We start from the raw sequence: 21,616 nt of genomic DNA on the forward strand, positions 1-21,616 counted from the left end.
GTCAGGCATACTACTTTTCACAGCATCTTTTGAGGGATACTGTCTACAGTACTCCAGGTAGTACATTGTGAGTAATAGATTAAATTTTTGAGAATGACACTCAGAAAAAGCTGTTTCTTTTTTTTAAGTATAGGAAGACTGGTGTCCATCTCACTTTCCTTAAATTCTGTTGAACCTGAAACTTAATGTGGATTTTTTCCCCCTTTATGGAGAAGTATGGTTTTTTTAAAAGTGGATGGCTTTTAAACACATTTGTGTTACATTAGCATCCTTTTGTGAGACATTAACATAAGATTAAACTTACACTCTTTAATTGAAACAATTAAAACACCTAGGATGTGAAGCTTTATTTTAGCACAGATAACCTAAGAGGACTCATAAAATAGCAATTTGTGTTTCTCCTCCCAGTAACAGAAGCTTATTTAGCTATAGATTTCTTTGATAGTAATGCAGAAAAATCTCTCATTAGCAAACTTATCTAGCTACAACTCTGCTTACAATATAATATATCAACAAGAATATTGCATTGTCCTGAATTTGTCCTGTGACCTTGGTTCCACTTGCTTCTGGATGCTTCCTTCATTCTAAACTTTTTAAGATAGTATGAGTGATATCTAGTGCTCTCCCCTTAGAGATTAAAGTCAAAAGATGATTAATTGTAGCATCTTGAAAAACAATGATTCTAATATACCCTTCTTCCTGGAAGAAAATATCTTAATGAAAAAGAAAAATGTGTTGAAGAAAAGGATACAAAATGGTCTTCAGATGCCATGTGGAATGTCACAAAGTTTGCTTTTAAATTCATTTTTTACCTGGGAAAAATCAGAAAATGGAGAAGCTGGAAAAAGAAAGGAGGATACAACAGCTTTATAACTGGTCATCAGAAATGCTTTTAAAATCAGCAAAGAGAGAGAGATGGTATGTGTGAAGCCAACAGTGAACATGGAGCAAACGTTTCCCCCTAAAAATGGGGGAATTGAGGAATGGAAAGGCTCTTAAATGGGGTGATTAAATACAACTTACTATTGTGCACTAGATTCTGCAACCTGCTTGTCAGACAAGGAATGGCTTGGCTCCTTGCTTGTTGGAATACACTATCTGTCTGCCTTCCATTTGTCAATTCTAGAAATTTTAAATGGCATAGGAGAAAAATGTAAAACAGGACAAGAATATGCATTTCTTCAGTAGCATAGTTCAGAAATGGAAGAAACACAGAGATACACGAGATAGGTAACATATCAAAAAGCTGGCTTCCAATATTCTATTCTATTTGCCCAGCATTCCTTCACTAGTGTATATAAATAGTCTTGCTTATCTAGGAAATTAATAGAAATAGCCTTGATTCTTAATGATTGGAACCTTTCCATGGAAATAGCTACAATGAATGGGAAGGATGGAAGTAAACCATGGCATCCAATTTAGGTTACAGTGAGTAGAGCAGGTGTATGTTCAGGCCAGTTTCTTTCCATCAGAGTGATGTTAGTGAGGATGTGCTTGGGAATATTAGTATTTCTTGTAAAAACTAATTCCACTGATCTAGTTCAGGGACCCCCCAAATGGTCAAAATTGACCCCCAAGAGTCAATGGGATTATCCAAAGGATTGATAAATGGTTGGAGGTCAATATATTATAGAAAGTTGTTTGGGATCAATTAATCTTTGGGTCTCTGACTCCACACCAATCCCTAATCCTGAAGATGAGGTAGCGAGTGGTAGAGACAGTATTACCCAGGATTGGTTGGTCAGCCACCAGTGAGAGCAGCCTTGAATTCTCTCGTCATTGTCGTTATAATTCATAGCACTGTTTAGTTATAGTAATATTTATGAGTTATTTTCATATAATGTTTCTGGCTTGATGAAGAATATGAAATTTCATGAAGGGGTCAATAAGCTGAAGAGCTTTGGGACCACTGGTTTTTTTAAGTGAAAAACCACAACCCTGAAATGCCATGCAATAAGGTTTGTGGAAAGCTGTGTGTGAGGGACAAGTCTGGGAACTTTTCAGCCTGTCGGATTTTTCTGAACTAGAGTTTTCAGCTAGCCAAATAGCTAATGATATACGATGCTAGATGATGTTATACAGCATAATCTGGAGAAACACCGGTCCCCATTCCTCTTGACCATCTTATCTGTGATCAGTCTGAAATCCTCTTTGTAGGAGAGTCAATATGTTACAGATCTGTAGTTAATGGTCCCTGGGTTTCAGTGCCAAATCAATTAAATATTTAGAACTCCCATTTATTCCATTCAATAGTGAAGGTTAATATGAAGGGTACAATGGGACAAGATCAGACTTAAAATTAATCTTGGCCTACACATTGTGCACACATTGAAAGAACTACTAAAACTTATTTCCCTTAACTATTTTGTCAAGTTAAATTCTTTGTTTAAAAACTTTATGTGGAATTTCATAGGTAAGATTAGAGTTGCTAAACATTCATCATTGCTACAGTTTGACTTTCTGATATCAAGATGTATACATGCATATATGCATATATATTATGTGTACAAGCACACACGTACAGAAGTATAGGGTCATCTTGTGTCATCTGAACTAATGAGAGAATCTCACATGCATTTGCTATATTTTGAGAAAATGATGCATTATCTATGGAAACTTACCTTATTGTTTTATAATTAGTGCTTTCAAGATGAAGTGCAGTGCAATGCACATTTAGTCAAATCTGCTGCCAAAATAAAAGATGTACTTAGGAAAGTCAGGTTCAGCAAATATTATTACTTTATCCTAATGGACTGTAGCCAAGAAATTAAAAGACGCTTGCTCCTTGGGAGGAAAGCCATGGCAAATCTAGACAGCACACTAAAAAGCAGAGACATAATCATGTCAACAAAAGTGCGTATAGTCAAGGCTATGGTCTTCCCAGTTGCAATGTATGGCAGTGAAAGCTGGACCATAAGAAAGGCTGAGCGCCAAAGAATTGAAGCCTTTGAACTATGGTGCTGGAGAAGACTCCTGCGAGTCCCTTGGACTGCAAGGCGATCAAACCGGTCAGTCCTAGAGGAGATCAACCCTGACTGCTCTTTAGAAGGCCAGATCCTGAAACTAAAACTCAAATACTTTGGCCACCTAATGAGAAGGAAGGACTCACTGGAGAAGAGCCTAATGCTGGGAAAGATTGAGGGCAATAGAAGAAGAGGACGACAGAGAATGAGGTGGCTGGATGGAGTCACTGAAGCAGTAGGCGTGAGCTTCAATGGACTCCAGAAGATGGTAGAGGACAGGAAGGCCTGGAGGAACATTGTCCATAGGGTCGCGATGGGTTGGACACGACTTTGCAACTAACAACAACAACAACAACAACAACAACAACAACAACAACAACAACAATGAACTCTTTAGGAAAAATTCAAATCATTTTTTCCTTTTACAAATCTTTCCTGTTTCCTGTAATTTTTTAAAATTATTGCATGCCTAGGCTTTTTTTTTTCTAGGTTGATAGTTCATGGCCCCTTTGGCTTCCTCCCACTTTCATATGGAGTAGCATTAAGTATGATGGATCATCTGAGCCATCTTAGTAGGTACTATTTATATTTGAATAGAACCATTCTTTGTAAATCTTAGTAAGAAGAATACCCTCCAGCATGTGAAACCTGCCTTCAGTATTATTTAGTGTAGATCCTCTGTTGACAACTTCTCCCCTGTGCAGTCTATTTCATTTTATAATACCTTCGTATATGGGAAGAGAGAAATAAAAAGAAACTACTTCTGGAAAAAAATTGGCGAAAAGCAAGCTGAGAACCTCAGCCTTAAGTTATTTAAGCTGGCCTGCAAAACACTATGAAATATTTTTAAAAAATGATTCAAAAGCCAATAATTTATTACCTCCCTCGTGAACACCTAGGGGCCCAGGTTTCACTCTCTCTTCTTAGCAAGATGAAATGTAATAAAAAACAAACAGTAGTGGACTTCATAGAGTGACAGTAATCAGTTTTGAATTCTTGAGATAATAGTTTGTTTTTTCCCCAAAAACAGCCTTTTGCCTTCCATATGTGTTGGATTATGGGTTGCACAAATTGGTGATAATAGGACTTCGAGTTTCACACATTTGGAAGATACAGTACTTAATATGTCTAAATCAACATTGCTCAATCTTGGTAACTTTTAACATGGGTGGGCTTCAGTCCCAGAATTCCCCAGCCAGCATGCAGTCCATACATTAAAAAGTTGCTATTGATGACAAAGACTGGTCTTGACAATGCTATAGAGATCAGATCAATGAGATATTTCTGTAATGTGGTTTGTCCCTTTTATGACACATTCTTATATACGTACAGATAAAACTTGGGAGGAGGATATACCAAATCCATAAAAGAGCTGAAACATTACAATGTGGGCTAGCTCAATTTTAATTTTTTTTTTTTGGAACTTGGAATTGATTTTCATACCCATCCAAATGTACATCACCCTTTGATTAAAATGTAATGGAATTTATAGCTTCAGGCCCAGGATTCAACTCTAGGGGCAATACCAGAAGTTCCTGCAAAATGCATTTCATATTGTATAATTATATATCTATATCTATCTATAACTATAACTGTATGTATGTATGTATGTATGTATGTATGTATGTATGTATGTATGTATCTCTATCTATCTATCTATCTATCTATCTATCTATCTATCTATCTATCTATCTATATCTCTATCTATCTATATCTCTATCTCTATAATCTCTCTATCTATCTATCTATCTATCTATCTATCTATCTATCTATCTATCTATCTATCTATCTATCTATCTATCTATCTATCTATCCAATATGAAATGCATTTTGCAGGAATTTCTGGCAGAAGTGCAAAAATAAATAAATGCAGGGAACAAAATGTTGATCCTTTTCTCAACTGTGCTCCATGCTGTGCTATTCTGTAGTATCCTCTGGCAATCCTTGAAAATGGAGCCTGTGTCTTCATCTCAAAAGTTCCTGCCCTCCAGTCTGCATTTTGATCACAAGATTTGGCTGAGTAATCCCTGGAATAGGGATTTTTTATTATTCCTTGGGCGTATGAAATATTCTTCATCTTGCCAAACGAGAAATGGAGTGATGTCTCTTTCGTCTGTCTGAAAATTTAGAGCAAATGTTGGCAGTGATACTTAACTGCATTCAAAATGGTTTTTGTTTTGTGCGTAAGAGAGACATGCATACATTTTCTGGTTTTTGTTTTTTTAAGCATAATCAGATGCCTGCTTGCTTTGAAATAGTCCCCCTACATTCAGTGAGAATTCAAGATAAATGTGTATAGCATTTCTAAGCCTTGTTCAGCAAAATCTTAGGCAGTAGTCGCAATTCAGAAATTGTGTTACAGCTTCCGTAGTTTTATTCTAAGTATGGGAAAGCATTCTGTTCCTAGGAACCAAGTTGCTTTGCTTCCCACTCAAGGAACGCCAGAACTACTATCTTTTCGAACCTGCTACTCTGTTCTCCTCGTGCATAGGGAATACAATAACCAGAATTCCCAACCATTTGGATAGCCATCCTTCTTTTCTGTTGACTTCTTTTAACACCAAAAGCTTTTCTTCCCATCTCCAAAACCCCATTCTAAATGCAAATGAAGTGTCAGTTACTAATATTAGTACAGGATTGGGAGGTAAAAAGGTAAAGGAATCCCTGCAGATTTTACTCCAGTAGTCGTTGCCAAATATAGGAGGCAGTGCTCATCTCTGTTTCAAGGCCATTGAGCCAGCACTGTCCGGAGACATTTCCGCAGTCATGTGGCCAGCATGACGGCCATGGAGCACTTTACCTTCCCACTGAAGTGGTACCTATTTAACTGCTCACATTTGCATGCTTTTGAACTGCTAGGTGGGCAGTAGCTGGAGCTAGGGCAGGAGCTCACCCCATTGCATAGTGCTTGGGTCTCGAACCTGGGCTGCTGGCTTTCCAGCTGACAAGCCCAGTGTCTTAATGGCTCAGCCACCACGCCACCTTAGTACAAGACTGCTTTTGCTAAAATCCTCAACTGTTCAAAAAGAGCATCGGTATTACTGTCAAACATAGTTTATTTGCAAGCTTAAAGTTCCAGATAACTTCATGATCAGATATGAAAGTGATAGTCCTCCAGTACTACTTCTGGTTCTGTAAAAAGCCTTAGGACAAAAAGAAGTCGTACCTTTCACATTTGTTTTTCCCCTCTGTACGGTGGCTAAAAGCGCAGGCACCTGTCCTCGGTTGCCTTGGCTGCATTTCTGGCTTGCCCCATAACTGCTAATGGGCATCACTCTGCCTGGCCAACAGAGACTCATTTACTTGATTTTGTAGGCTTATTTCCAGCCCTTTTAAAACCTTTTCTCCTACTTGCTTTGACTTCTAATTTACCACCCTCCCTAGATATTTAGCCCATTATTCAAATCCATCACTCAAACCTGGGGGGAACTTTCATTTATCTGGTTACAAATTTTTAGGCTGTGGACTGTTCTACAGTGAATTTGCCATGGATCAATGCTATGTTGAAATGGATTTAATCAACAACTGACCTGTAACAACTACACTGAAGAGTTTGGGTTAATTAGAGCAGCTGCTACTGGAAGTATTTTCATATAACAATGCTGATTTGGAATTCTGCTGCACATTTTCGATGCCAATTTGTGGCGTTATTGTTATTGTTATTATTTTTTGCTCAGAGTTCTCCATGACATTTTATCTTAATGGCCTTTTTGTAATTGAAGATGTCAGCTGTACAGAACGTTCACCAGGTAGATGTAAAGGAGAAAAATCGCAATGGCAACATGAGGGGGATGCTGGCTTTGTTTCTACGCAATAGCCCTGTGCCCGGTACTTCTAGGATATTTCTTAAACTCATCTGAAGGCTTTAGAAGTGGGAGTGTTATCAGCCAATGTGCTATAGTGGTTAAACGTTGATTAATGTCATTCAACCACGGAAAGTGATCGGGTGACTTTGAGCCACTCACTCTTACCTTTTGGAAAAATTGGGAAAAAATATGTATCTCACTTTGAGCACTCAGAGGAATGCTTGGAGGGGAGGGAAGGAAAGGAAAGGAGATTTTTTTTAAAATTTTTCCAACTTGTGCCATTTATTGGAACCAGTGAGGTTAAGGCAGTGGGAGTGGAGGAGTGGAGAGATCTGAATTCTACGTCCACCCTCAACCGTGGAAACTCATTGAGTGATTGTTCCAGTTGCTCTTGGTCAACCCAACCCACCTCACAAGGTTGCTGTCGCAGGGACAAATAGGAAGAAGCAGTATATGTGCTATTTAGAGCTCCTGTTCAAAAGGGGGAGGGGATATAAATTTAATAAAAACAGCATACATGAAACTCCGCTCAACCGATTTCCCTAATAATTTGTAATTTAATGGAAAGAGTAAACTTTTGTTCTCATATCTATAACGTAGACGTATTGGTGTTTTGAATTATTTTTTTCTCCGCAGAATGTATTCTTCTGTGCACCCATGTGGGTATAAGAGTAGGCTTTTCACTTCAGATATGTTTAATAAGAGTGAACGGGGGTAATTTCATATTGTAATGCAAGATAGGTTACTTTCTCACCCATCCCTCGTTTGCAGTAAACATGTACAGGATCGTAACAACATGCCCTTGCCTTTGTCAGTTCTGGTGGTTGTTTACAAAGCAATTTGAGTTCTTGCCTGCTGTTTGATTGCAGCCAGGGTGTGGAGAAAAAAAAACATGCAAAAAAATAAATTTACCCTTTTAATTTCTGCAGGACGAATACAAACCAGAGAAGGCTTTATCAGAGGATGACCTTAAGAACGCCGTCAGCGTTCACCATGCGCTAGCATCAAAGGCAACCGACTATGAGAAGAAGCCCAATGTCCTGAAACTGAAGACAGCTGACTGGAGAGTTTTGCTTTTTCAAGCTCAGTAGGTTCCAGTTTGGTTTCTTGCATGGTGTGGTTCATGGGAAAAAATAATAATCTTGGAAACATTGGGTGCCTCTCCAAAGACTTGTTTCACGTTTGTTTGTTTTGTACCCTCTCCCTTTTTTCAAACTATATTTCTCAGTTCTGGGTATAAAGGACTGCAGGCTCCATAAGTAAATACTGAAGCTGTTTGAGGTCCGTCCTTTGCCTATAAAATCTTGCTAGGGGTTTCCAGCGTTAGTCAGGCAACCCAAGTAGCAGAATTATTCAGTGGTTGCAACAACTGTCTTGGCCCTAAATTTGTTGTTACAGGTCTGCTATAATATATACAGGGGTGGGGAAGAAAAAGCACACCTTAGCATATGTGGCAATATATAAAATGCAGCTTTTAAGCCTTAGCCATCAAAGTCAAGGTCAGGACAAGCTCTTCAAAATCATATCTAAAGGAAAGAGAATCCTTTTTAGTCATTTAAACTTTAGAGGAAAAAACTCCAAAAGAGACGTGCACGTGACTTTTGTAACAGCTGCAATGCAGATAATTTTTTTCTATTGTGTAGAGCCGGGGTTTAGACTTAAGTCAAAGCTCTAGGGGTGTGTGTTTTGCAAATCACTGAAATGCATCAAAACATTCAGGGAAGGCTGAGCTAGACCCTTAACCACCTTACTAGCGGAGAAACCAGAAATGTAAATAATAATGTTAAAATTAAATTTTGGGTTAGGGGCTAATTATAAAATTTAAATTGTTGTAATGGTTACTTCTGTTGGAAAGAAGAAGAAAGGGAGTGACAATGTCCCTAGATCATTTAAGTGGACGTTAGAGAATATTTGTAGTTCAGGGCTGAAATGAGGGGTGTGTGGTGGTCTCTGAGCTTGGTTGTTTTCTTGCAGATGTTTCATTACTCAAACTACGTAACAACATCAGTGCGCTGATGTTGTTACCTAGTTTGGGTCATGGAATGTCTGCAAGAAAACAACTAAGCTCAGAGAGCACCAAGCACCCTTCATAAGTGGACTTTGATGTCATTAATTAGAAGCCTAGGTTAGCAGAATAACAGAGTTGGAAGGGACCTTGGAGGTCATCTAGTCCAACCCCCTGCTCAGCAGGAAACCCTATCCCATTTCAGACAAGTGGTTGTCCAATCTCTTCTTCAAAACTTCCAGTGTTTCGGGTCATTCAATGAACTGTAGGAATGACTCCAGAAGAGTGTCTGGAGGGTATGATTAAAAAAACACAGTCAAGCAGCAAGAATAACTTTCGCGCAATACTAGAAAAATGCAGGAATACCACCAGAGGAAGAAGTAATTAAAAAAATATTGGAATGCGCAGAGATGGACAGATTAACTATGAGATTGAAAGGTAAAGAAGAAACAAAATACTGCTGAACCTGGGAGTCATTCTACAAATGGCTAGAGGAGAGAACCAAAGATTAGGACTTGACTATCTATTAGCGCTTTTGAACCCAGACTGCACGCTGGTTGAAAAACTAACATATGTATGTAAAGAAAAAAGAACTAATAAAAAGCTTTATATATATAAAAAAAAAGTCAAATTGGCAGCTGTGATAGTGTGATCAAAATTATGCCTGAGCATATGGAGTTTTGATCAGCCCTTGATGGCCACCATCTTGATGTTTTTTAACCATACCCTGAAGACATTCTGCCTCCTTGGTTGACTCAAACTTAAGTTAAGGTTATTACTCTGTTCTGAAGCTTAACAGGAAAGCCCTCTTTTCAGAAAGTCCTCATTTAGCAACTGCCTTGTTTAGTGATCATTTGCAGTTGCAGCAGTGACGAAAGAGTAACTTAACAACTAGTCCTCACATTTATGACCTTTGTAGGTCTATAAAGCAAATGAAAGTTGAAGTAAGGTAAAAAAAAATTGTGATGTTTCTCTTAGCAGTTGCTTTGCTCAACCATCCAGTTGCTGGTTCCACTTGTGGCTGCTAAAACAAAAATTATATGCATTATGCCAGAAAGAAATTGTTGAACAAAAGATGGAAGGAAACAAGAAAAATATGAAGCAGAGATGAATGGAATTTTCCAAAATGTGGCTTACACTCAGGGACAAATCCTGAGTGGCTGCAAGAGAAACTTATTCTAAGGCAAGCATATGTAAGAGTGGCTTAAACTAGCCATTCTTATTGTGCCAGTGGTGATACTGAAGAGAATGTGCAAGTGTTATGGCTGTCTGTCTTCCACAGGAGCCCTGAAGAAATGGAGTCCTGGATCAATAAGGTCAATTCTGTGGCAGCCGTTTTTTCTGCCCCACCGTTTCCAGCTGCAATCGGATCCCAGAAGAAATTTAGCCGCCCTCTCTTACCGGCCTCCACCACCAAATTATCTCAGGTGATTGTTTTTTTTGTTTGTTTTCCCCCCTCTCCTTACAGCTTTGCACAAACAGGGCTTCCAGTATTATTCTCCCTTGCAATCGTTCTCAAATAATCGTATGCATATGGGCACTTGATTCATTAGTCATGATACAAAGGTAGTGTGGAAGCTGGCTATGTGATTTCCAAGTCAACTGTGAACATCGCTGTTTTCTTTAGGCTGGCTGAAAGTGCAAAGGGGCAAGAACAGCAAGAGCCAACAGAGTAATCTCTCCTTTGACCCATGACATGTTTACAAGTTAGGTACCAGTAGTCCTTGAGTTACGACTGCTATGGAGCCTGCCCATCATGGTTGCAACTCACGATAGCCATAAATCAGGTCACCTAAGTGACTGACCTGATTTTATAATTTTTTGTTGTTGGTTGTGGTCATTAAGCTAATCAATGGCTTGCTATTGGCCGATTTTGCCAAAAACCAAAACGATCATATGACGGTGGGGCATGGTAAATGGCCATAAATGCAGCCCGAATGCTCAGTGTCTGAAGTGCAGTCATGCAATCATTCAGGAGAGGGGGAACTCTTCAAACTTTGAATCTAGATTGTAAGTATTTGCAGGATTCTTTTTTTTTCACCATGTACATTTGAACTAGACTGTGATGTTTCTCTGTGTCATGTATATGTGTGTATGTTGGTATATGAATAATGGTATTTTTTGAGAGCTGAATGGAACAGAATTTCATTTTAATGTATGCTGACTAGTGTACATTTAAAAGTGACAATAAAAATTCTATTCTGTTCTACTCTATCAAGGGAGGTCTCTTGTAAATGTGAACAGTCACTAAGCAACTGGTTGTAAGTTGAGGACCACCTGTACAGATCTAGGTCACGTGATGGATGGATCTTTCCAAGTTTTGTTTAGAAAATTCTTGTTAATTTAATTAAAATCCTTGTAATATTTGAATTGCTGATTTAAGAACCAGGAATAGTTGAGTTCTGGATTTAGGAACTGAACACTCCTAAAGCAATAGAAATGCTTTTTAAAAATTATTTTACTAAATGCACTAGAGGTTCATTCTAATCTAAACCATGTAATTACTTCTGCAGGATGACCAGCTTAAATCCCACGAGAGCAAACTGAAGCAGGTCTCTACTGAACTAGCTGAACATCGTTCCTACCCACCTGATAAGAAACTTAAGGGCAAGGAGATTGAAGACTACAAGTTGAAAGACCATTATTTGGAATTTGAGGTATGCTGCGGTCAACTAAGACTGGGCACTAAGTTAAAGACAGTCGTTGTAGAGATCATTAGAACTTCAGCAAATGAGTAGCGAGACTTTATATCTGTTTAAAGTTTTTAACTATGATTAAAATGGAGGGAAGACTGCCGCATGTTTTAATCAAAAAGGTCTAAATGGGAGAAAACGATCCTGTTGACGTCTACGTATTACTAAGACTCTCATGTCTGTTCCATTGTTTGTAACCTTCAGTTGGGCAAAACAGTGCATTATAGGACAACATTTTTGAATCAATTGACCTTAAATGGGTTAACTTACAGAATACAACCAAAATCTAGGACCTGTGACTTTTGCGAGATTAAAATGTGGCAAAATTGTGACGACTTCATGGCTGCTATGCAACTGCGGTCAACTGCAGTTACTTGATTGTCATTTCCAATGCTCCAAGCCAGCTTCCTACAAAGAAAGTCAGTGGGGAAACCAGCAAGAAGTTAGACGTTGCTCCCATTCCCACTGCTTTTTTTTGCACACCAGTGATCATTCTTGTTTTTCTTTTTTAGGTAAGCAAATACCTTTATAACGATGACCCAACAGAGCACAGGTTGTCTAGTAAAGCATAAATGTAGAATGGTGGACCGGATGTGTGTTTGCTTTGTTTGAACTAGGCTGTTAGTTTTTGAAGAATCAGTCCATAATAATTCAGGAAGACAGTCATATTCTCATGTTACTCTTGCCTTTTTAATTCTGCTTCTTTGTCTTCATTTGATACTGGCATTTCCTCCATTCTTTATAGGGTTAACCTATGCAGGAAGCTTCCTCTCTTATTCATTTGAATTACCAGAAGCTACCTGTATGCCCCTAGGGATGGAACAACAGTAGTGGATGCCATTTCTGGATGGCAGTGACTGACTACTATAAGGAATACGGTTTAAGTTCTGGAGTTGAGCTAAATTATAGGCAGTGCTATTCTATACTTTTCTAGAGCCATGGTTTTCAATGTTTTAGTTCCCAACAAACCATTTGTATATGGATTAGCCTTCTGATGAATTCTGTTATCATGAATTTTGGAACATAATAGCCTGGTACATGGGTTTGTTGGTAACACTGTCTGAACTGCAGAGGAGGTGTAGCAGTTAATACCTTGGGTCAGTCTTTGGTCAGCCATGTACTTAGGTCAATCTTCCTCACAGGGTTGATGTGGGGATAAAATGAAGGGAGCCTTAAGCTCCTAAAGAAAGGCAGAGTTAGAATGCAGTATTATAAGCAAACTGCCCGCAGCCAGGAGTTCAATTCTGACCGGCTCAAGGTTGACTCAGCCTTCCATTCTTCCGAGGTCAGTAAAATGAGGACCCAGATTGTTGGGGGCCATACGTTGACATTGTAAACTGCCCAGAGAGGGCTGTAAAGCACTATGGAGTGGTATATAAGTCTTAAGTGTTATTGCTATATAGATCTAAGAGATAAAAAAAATGAAAATTCATTAGAATATCACCTGACAAACATGGCAAATATACTATTTTTAAAAGAAAGCTGCTTATTTATTTGTTTGTTTGTTAATTTAAATGTATTTGCCACCCATCTTGTATCCAAAGACTCTTTGTGACTTACAGGATAAAAACACTGAAAAACATTAAAATCATCCACCATAAAAAACACTGTAGATCAAAACATTAACAGATTAAAAAAACCATGAACACAACATGGCAAAGAAGAAAGTCAGACACACGAGGGGGGGAGGGGGGTTGAATTTTAATTAGTCAACTACTTCCAGTATGAAGTTCTCCCATTGGGCCCTCAAGCCATCTGGCAGAGCCAGGTCTTAAGGCTCTTAGGAAACATCAGGAGGGTGGGAACTAGTTTCACCTCAGCGGAGAAGATGTTCCAGAAGGCAGGAAGGTTAGATTAAAAATTTGGAATAGAGGGAGAAAAACTCCAAGCTGAGGAATAGTTGCTATACGACAATCATCATTTGTGGCACCATTTCCTCGTTGTTCAGTTCTCCAGCTTATTCATTATCCGATGAAGCATAATCAGTTCAAAATGGTATCAGCATTCACCTCACTAGTTCCGTACTGTTGAGTGACTTGCTTATATAATTATTTGTCTTTTCACCATTGCTGGAAGTATAAATAGTAAGCACACGACTATTTCATTTCATTTCAAATTGATTTTTCTTATAATCCGTCTCTTCCAAGGCTTTCGAAAGCTCATCCACAACCATTGCTTTTTCTCTTGTGTTCTTTTAAAGAAGCCTTGACATCTTCCTGCATTTGTATAGCAATGCTTACCTGAGTCATGCTTTGAAATTACAGAAAGCCCTTTTTGTACTTTGTTGGAGAGCACAATTTTGACAATAAGCTTCCCTTTAAAGAATGTAGAGCATTTGGTAGAACTTCATCAACGTTTGTCATGATTCATTGGGAAGGGTCAGAACGCGTGTCATTAAATAAGTAATCCTAGAAATTCTAGAATCTTCAATTTAAAAGCCTTTTTCTGAATTCTGATTAATCGCCACTAGTTATTTGAGTTAATCACGGCACCAATGAGTGATGCTGCAGATGAAACTGCCACATACAGAGGAGTTGTGGTTTCCTAGAGAGTGAACAGATTCAACAGTTGGCCTTTTCAAAAATATGTTAAATCTTCTTAGTATTTGGTGCCTGGTGGGCTTAGAAATTTGTGGCAGTGAAGTGATATGTTAAAAGGGGTTTAAGCTTTTAATATTGTTTTAATTGTTGGGCTTATGTAATTTAATCTATTTTAATTTATACTATTTTTATATCATATTTTATGTTGCCCTGTAAACCGCCCTGAGTCCTTCGGGAATAGGGCGGTATAAAAATTTAATTAAATTAATTAATTAATTAATTAATTAATTAATTAATTAAAAAAATGCAACGGTTTGCCTAGCTGAAGACCAGCAATGGTATCTTTTACAAATAATTAGAAATCCATACCATACTGAAACACATGGCAAAGAGAAAAACTTAAATTCAATCTGTAATGATTATTTAGACATCAGAATGCTAAATCACAATATTCATAATCTGCATGGAAAGTTGAATACCTTAGTAAATTAAAGTTCTGAATTGTATGTGTAAATGTTTATCCATTTGCCATTGCTGAATTTTCTACTTTACAAAGTGATCAGGTAGGCATAAAATGAGAGAGATTCTATTCTTTTTAGAAAGCATTTCTTTTCCCAAATTCAGTTGGGATAAAGGGGGAAGTATAGGAAAGGACAAGCTGAGGCAACAATAACGATCCTTCTTATTAGTCTGCCTAAGTCTAGTGTGTAGACTGAAGATCCTTACTAAATGTAAGGAGGCAGTGGCGTAGCGTGGGGGGTGCAGGGGGGGCCGGCCGCACTGGGCGCAACATCTGGGGGGGCGCGCTCGCACTCGCAGCTCTCTGCCCCTGCCTGGCTCACTCACTCTCTCTCACTGCAGTGCTGGCTGTGCGAATCCGATCCGAGCCGCCAGGTCGCCGCCCACTGTGTTAGGGGGCGCAAATTACTTGCCTTGCCCCGGGTGCTGACAACCCACGCTACGCCACTGTAAGGAGGAAGTTGTTCCACACTCTTAAATCCACTGCTTTGGACAAGATTCTTTGCATTTCCTTTCAAAATACAGCATTCAAAATTCAAATGCTTCTCCTGCGAAAGAGCCAACACACATCCTTCAGTTTTCAGTTAACAAGACATTTAAGTATTTACTTCTGACTGCCCTTGTTGCCCACTAGCTAATATTGCTCTGCTGGCTTCCTTGCTAGGCGTCCAATTTGTCGCGAGTGATTTCCACACACATCGTAGAAGTGACACTATAGACGGAGTCTTTTCTTTCTTTCTTTCTTTTCCAGAAAACCCGTTATGAAATCTACGTGTCTCTCCTCAAAGAAGGAGCGGGAAAGGAGTTGCTGAGTACCAGTGAGACTGATGGTCCTGGACTGAAGAAATGCCACTCCAGCCCTTCATTAAATCAGGAGTCTCCTGTTAGTGCCAAGGTGAAGCGTAACGTCTCCGAGAGGAAGGACTATCGACCGGAAACTCCCAGTATCAAGCAGAAAGTTACTTAAGAAAACTAAGGCAGGCTGAAGGATCACACACCACTCTCTCTCTCTTTGATAATAACCTGTCCTTTGCGAAACAAACAAAAATTAACACATCTGCCTGAATGGGTGTTAGTGACATTTTTCAGTTGTAAATTTTGTTGTTTCTGTACAGGTTGTTGGAAATGTTTTGGCTTCTGACTTGCATTTGTCTAGTTAAGTTATCATAGAGCAATTGATCCAGTCCTCCTTTTCTCAAAAACATTGGAATGGGACAGGAGAGATTTCATGGTATATTTATCTCTCTGTCATATGTTGGTCTTTTTTTGTTGGCTTGTAATTTTCATCCGAACTGCCGCTGCTGCTGCTGCTGCTGTTCAGCCATGGGGGAATGTCAAGACAAATGGAGGCTTATCAACTTGTTAAGCCTTGTCAGCGGATAAGCTAAGATGTAAAAGAGACTGGGTAAAAATGTTCATGTGTTGCCAAGCTCGATAACAACATGTTGTGGAAGATATGCCAGTAACTAGATTATTGAGTGATCAGTCATTGTGATAAACTTTATGAGTTACCAAGTTAATATTTAGGATATAGAAACAGATGAAGACCTTCAGTGAGTGGAAATGATTTCAACCGAAACAGGTCTTATTTTTTTCATGTTCCTGGGTGGAAACTTTCTACCGTAACCGTCTCTGTTCTATCTGCACGCAGTGCTACCCGAATGATTCTCAACAGCAAATAATCATATATTCGTTGTACTGATAGCAGTAGTGTGCAATGTTTTTGTTCAACTGGCATTATGATCCTCCTTCAGATGTTTTAAATATTTTCAGGAACTTTATAAACTAGTTGATCAAAATCTGGTATCATTCCAGTCCCCATTTGCTAACCAACAGTTCCCCTATGCTATAGAATTACCTAACAGAGATGTTGTAAAATCCCCATACCCATATTGTATTTCCTGATTTTTTTAAAAAAATAGCCCAAGAACTCTGTCATTATTACAGTTCCTAGAGTGGTCTTATTCCCATTGCAGAGGATGGCGTTACGTCTGACTCTTCCTGGGGATGTGAAACATCTTGCAACGCAAACCAAAGAGAAAAGAAATAAACCAGAATGATGGAGGATTAAGTTATAATCAGGAGCCATGGAAAAAGGCTTTCTAGGGAATAAGAAGTTTTGCCAATTGTTGAAAGGCACCTCGCTAAATCCAGAAATGGCAGCTCAAAGATAAGAACACACGTTCTAGAAGGGCATTATTTTCTAGGCGGGGTTTGTACATTTCTTTGCCCACTTTTTGAAGAGGGTACATTGTGTAAAAAAAGGCACATCCCCTAGGCTCTGTCAGGCTGGGAGATAAGAAAACGACAGGGTGACACATGTGAAAGCTCTGAATTAGGATCCTAAATTTAGAATACTAAATAAAAGCTGTCAGTAGCCAGGACATTCTTTATAAGTGCAATTAAGGTATTGTTCTATTTTAGTACTGGTAACTGGTGGCTCTTTAGATGCCACAAATATTATAGTTCCCAGCATCAATCACTATTAGACTGCTATGCCTGCTAAATAAGGTGCACATCAGAAGCTCATTAAGATAGGACTCTCTTACCACCTGTACCTACATAAGAAAATTTCCTTCATTTTTCAGTCATGATTTATCATTTTATGTGATGAATACTAAATTGATATTTATGCTACTGGATAAGTTGCTGGGGCCTGCCAAAAAAGAAAGATTTCCCCCCCCCCCCTGGCAAAAGTGGCTAACGGTTCTGAATTCAGTATTTTTCATCAAGAGTTCAGAAAAGCCAGCAGACTGCCAGCCTTGTTGAAATGAAAAGAGGTGGCAGTAAAATGATGGGAACGATTTTACATCATCTTTTTAAAAAAAAAAGTGGGAGGAGGGGTGTTGTGTTAGTTCAGTGTATGCTTTGTACTAATGGAGTACAGGGGAAAAAAATGAAGAGGCTGTAAAATGTTTGGGAAGGAGACCTTGGTAAGGCCGGGGAGAGATACATACGAGAAATGTTAAACTTATCCCTTGAAACAGAGAAACCACGTTTTTTCTCTTCACATGTGTGAGACTGTAATACTGTGTTAACACTGTATATGGTGTTTACATAGCTAAAGCAGACTAAACTGAGTTATTCAAGAGTCCTTCTAGGTTGGCTGGCTGTTAGCCTCCGTGACGGTTTGTTGAGTGTTACTGATGGTGTATGCAGACTCGAGGATAGCAGGGTTTTTAGTTTTGCATTTTGGAATGACTACTACAGCATAGTAGGAATTATCAAGTGTGTGTGATTACTCCTTTCACTAAAATACAGAGTTTGTGGTTTGATTCACCCATTGCACTAAGTTATACTTTATTTTAATCAAACTCCGTTGTGCCGACCATAATGGCTAGATCTGCCAATATACTGAGCCAAAGTCAAAATGAAATACCCCATGGCATAAAACAATGTGTGAACCCATCTACACAGTGACTGACTCAATATTTCTTCGTATAAACACGCACTTGGAAAAAAAAAGATTGGTGGGGAAAAACAGTGGTTGCTTTTTGTTGCTCTTCCAGATCAACAAGCTTTATAAGATTTTGGAGTAACCCATGTGGCAGCCAGGCAACAGATTATATGTACTCCACTCATCTAGTAGAGTCAGTGCCAATTAGTTACATGGACTTTCTGATGACTTAGTACGAGTTTGGTCAAGATTGCGTACAAAGATTGGAGAGGATATTAAATTGTTCCCTGGAGCTCCTGGAAGAAAAACAGGATATGAAACAAACAAACAAAAACAAATAAATGCATTTTCCTCCAATTGCAAAACCTCTCCTCTCCCCACCCCTTAGAATATTAGGTATTTTTCCATTTGTGTGAAACTGTGGGTTGCTCCTTAGTCTGGATTTGATCCAGAGATTACGGTACTCAGTCAGTTGGAAAGTAGGGAGCATGATTTAGGGTAAGAGCCCTAGAAGTATAGAAAGAAGAAACCACCACCTAGCTGGGTCTCTGTGCTCAAAAGGAGAGAGATCGCAATTTTCTCCATGCACATAATGACATGTCAGAATTAACTGTCTGTGTTCATGTTAGGCTTAATATTAAAAGTACGGTTCTTGAAAGAGGTTTGATAACAGTTGGACACCTTCTGCTTTTTTTTTACTGGATTCTTTTGTGATGCTTCCAGAAGGCTGAAACAAACCCCTAGATGGCTATTCAAGTCACACAATTAAAAGCTGGAATGAGCTTTATATGCACACTTGTTCACAATGTGCACCCTGATGACTGTTGCCTTGGGGAAACAGCAGTGCAGCCAATAATTGAAATGCTGCAATTCATGAATGTATTTGTGTCTATTTCTTTTCAGAGGCAGAGGGGAGTTCAAATTATTTATTACTTCCAAGGTGCCTATGGTGGCGGCAGGCAGAGGGTGTGTTGTAAATTACCAAGACTGCAGTCAGTTCTTCCCTGAAATAAGTGGTCAAGCAGGCTTTGGCTTTGTTACAACCTTAGTAGGTAGCTCAGTAGTTTTTCACAGAGGAATAAATCTTCTTTTATGTTACATTTACTTATAAAGCAGAACATCAGATATTGCACTTGTGAACCTATCTGGGTTTAACATAAAGCTGCCTTTTCGTTGATGTGTTGACTGCAGTCATTGATGATTAAGCTTCTCCTATATAACCACGGGGCCATGTTATCAACCAGCTTTTGCAAATAAAGTTTTTTTTTCCTGTTCACTTGAAAACTAAATTGTAGTTACGCTTACCTTGCATGGGAGATATGGGTGCATTGCTGATGTGGATATCCACATCTAGGCAAGGGCATGCATCAAAATACAATAATTGCCTATGCTCTTGTGAAATATGTATATTGGCAGGTACAATTATTATTAGGTCTTTTGTCATTAGAAGGTTTTGGCTGGCATTGGATAGGGACTAGGTACTTACATTAACCTTTGCTATATTTCTGTTTTTCTGTTTGCAGGCATTCAAATTCTATATATAATCCTTATGATCAGGGTCTATGGCAAGAAGCTCCTATAGAAGTGTATTCACTCATCTCTGGTTATATGTTTATATGTCAAAGGTTTTCCTGAGATTACTTTAGTTTGCCATTGAAGCTTGTGGCAAAATAGCCAAATCTCTTACAACCATATTGCCTTTAAAAAAATAAATAAATCCCTAGGGATCACTTTTTCAGTCCCAGGGGTTTTGAAACTTGGGTGGGCATGAATAATTGTATATGATCTAAAAATTGCTCATGAAATTCTGCAGCTCATGTCAGCAATTACAACACCCACAGGAATAGGCTTGCAGGCTAGATCCCTTGATATTCAAACTATTGCTGTGTCTGGAAGCAGCGAGAACAGCTTTCCAGAACACAGTTGCCCTCTCTGTCTTGCATTGTGTGTCCTTGCCAGTTGTACAATGTCTTTATTTTTAAGTCTTGCTCTTCAGTTTTGACCACCGGATCTGGTACCACTCCAATAACTGCATTCCATAAGACAGAGCAGCACTGTGGCCTCTAGAACCCAACAGGCATAGTTGAGTTCCCTTCCAGATTACAAACCTCCAAGCTGAACTCTTGAGTGGTTGATACCCAGCCCATTTAGATTATTGTAACTTTTTAAAGTCCTTGGAGGTGTGCATCATTAAATTCAATTCAGCTCTGCTGAGATTTTACAAAACAGTCCTATTTATTGCACTGAGTCGAATACATTTTGAAGGAAAGAAACAAGTAAGCTCTTATTTTAACAGATCGCCCCCAATTGGTTGCATTTGCCTGTTATTTTTCTTAGACGTGTTTTATTTTAGACCCTTCTAGTGGTATCTTGCAGTGTTTATTATTTGAGACCTGTTTTGAGCCAGATTAGAAGTTCTTTTCAAGGGGCATCTCTGGATGGTACATTAATTCCATTTAATTTTCACTTGTTCCCAGTTTTATTGTCTGCAAAGCTGCAATGCATTCACACTCTGTAACAGACTGAGATGTCTGAAAATCAGCACTAGTTTAAATTCTGTTTAAATAGTTTTAAGGTTGCTTTATCTCACCATATCCAAACTTTTAAAGTATAACTTTAACAGCACTGTATGGAATTTAAAGAAATTAACAGATACAGTGGCAAGTTTTAGCTAAGTTCTGAATCTTTATGTTTGTAACCAAGCCTCATCTTTGTTTTAGGTCTCCATCTGCATATATTAATGTGTCCAAAGTGTTGTGAGGATTGCTAGAAAAATATTTTAAGTATTTTGACTGTTCTGGGTATGTTTGAATGTTAAGAATTGTTATAGTTTGCATTAAGGTGATCAGTATAAAATTATCTGTATGCAATGAGAAAGATCATTTGGGGAGGGGAAATCTTTTGGAGATATCACCAGGGAAATTAGGCTAAGACTATGACACAAACAATTTTTAATTTTTCCCAATTGAAAAAAATGGAAAACATCATTTTAACACTGGCCATTGTCTTTTCAAAATTATGGAAGTGTATTTTTTTAGAAGCAGGATGGAGATCCTGCTGCTTATATTTATAATGGGAGAATTTGAATAATTTGGCAAGTTTGAAATTAAAGTACATCTTGCATTAGTAATGCATATCTTCCCTTTTAAGTGAATTTCTGTTATGTGCTATGCAGTTTATTTTATTTTATTTATTTAGTTATATTTATATACCACCCTATTCCCTGAGGACTCAGGGCGGTTTACAGGGAATTAAAAATCCAAAATACAAAAATTAAGAACCAAATTAAAATTAAAAATTAATTAAATTAAAAATATTAAATTGACCCTGTAGTCAGTTAAAAAGAACCCCAAATTAAAAATTTCTCCTCAGTCTGGGCCCGAGAGCTCGAAGAGCCAGGTCTTCAGGCCCCGGCGGAATGATCGGAGGTCGGGGGCAGTTCTCAGCTCCACCGGCAGCTGGTTCCAGAGGGCAGGCGCTCCCACCGAGAAGGCCCTATCCCTGGGTGTCACCCGCCGGCAATCTCTTACCGGCGGGACCCTGAGCAGACCCTCCCTGTGGGAGCGCACTGGGCGAAGGGCGTTTGATGCCGGCAGCAGGTGTTCCCTCAGATATCCCGGACCCAGGCCATGTAGGGCTTTATAGGTGATAACCAGCACCAGTTACTGTCATTGAAAATATTACAGGTTTGGC

At 38.8% G+C, this 21,616-nt stretch overlaps 1 protein-coding gene across 4 annotated transcripts in view; it reads left to right on the forward strand.

Moving 5' to 3' along the window:
* The window catches only part of LOC308663688 (PH and SEC7 domain-containing protein 3-like), a 162,027-nt gene extending 140,691 nt beyond the window's left edge, over positions 1-21,336 (forward strand). For all 4 annotated transcript variants that reach the window (XM_081320313.1, XM_081320315.1, XM_081320314.1 and 1 more), the window contains 4 exons: positions 7,699-7,856; positions 10,057-10,201; positions 11,288-11,431; positions 15,278-21,336. In XM_081320313.1, coding sequence (XP_081176439.1) covers positions 7,699-7,856; positions 10,057-10,201; positions 11,288-11,431; positions 15,278-15,493 — 663 coding nt within the window. In that variant the 3' untranslated portion in view covers positions 15,494-21,336. The remainder of the gene's footprint in view (positions 1-7,698; positions 7,857-10,056; positions 10,202-11,287; positions 11,432-15,277) is intronic.
* Positions 21,337-21,616: the final 280 nt, after the last annotated feature.

Source organism: Vipera berus (genome assembly GCF_964194415.1).
Source record: "Vipera berus genome assembly, chromosome: 2".
Taxonomy (NCBI): domain Eukaryota; kingdom Metazoa; phylum Chordata; class Lepidosauria; order Squamata; family Viperidae; genus Vipera; species Vipera berus.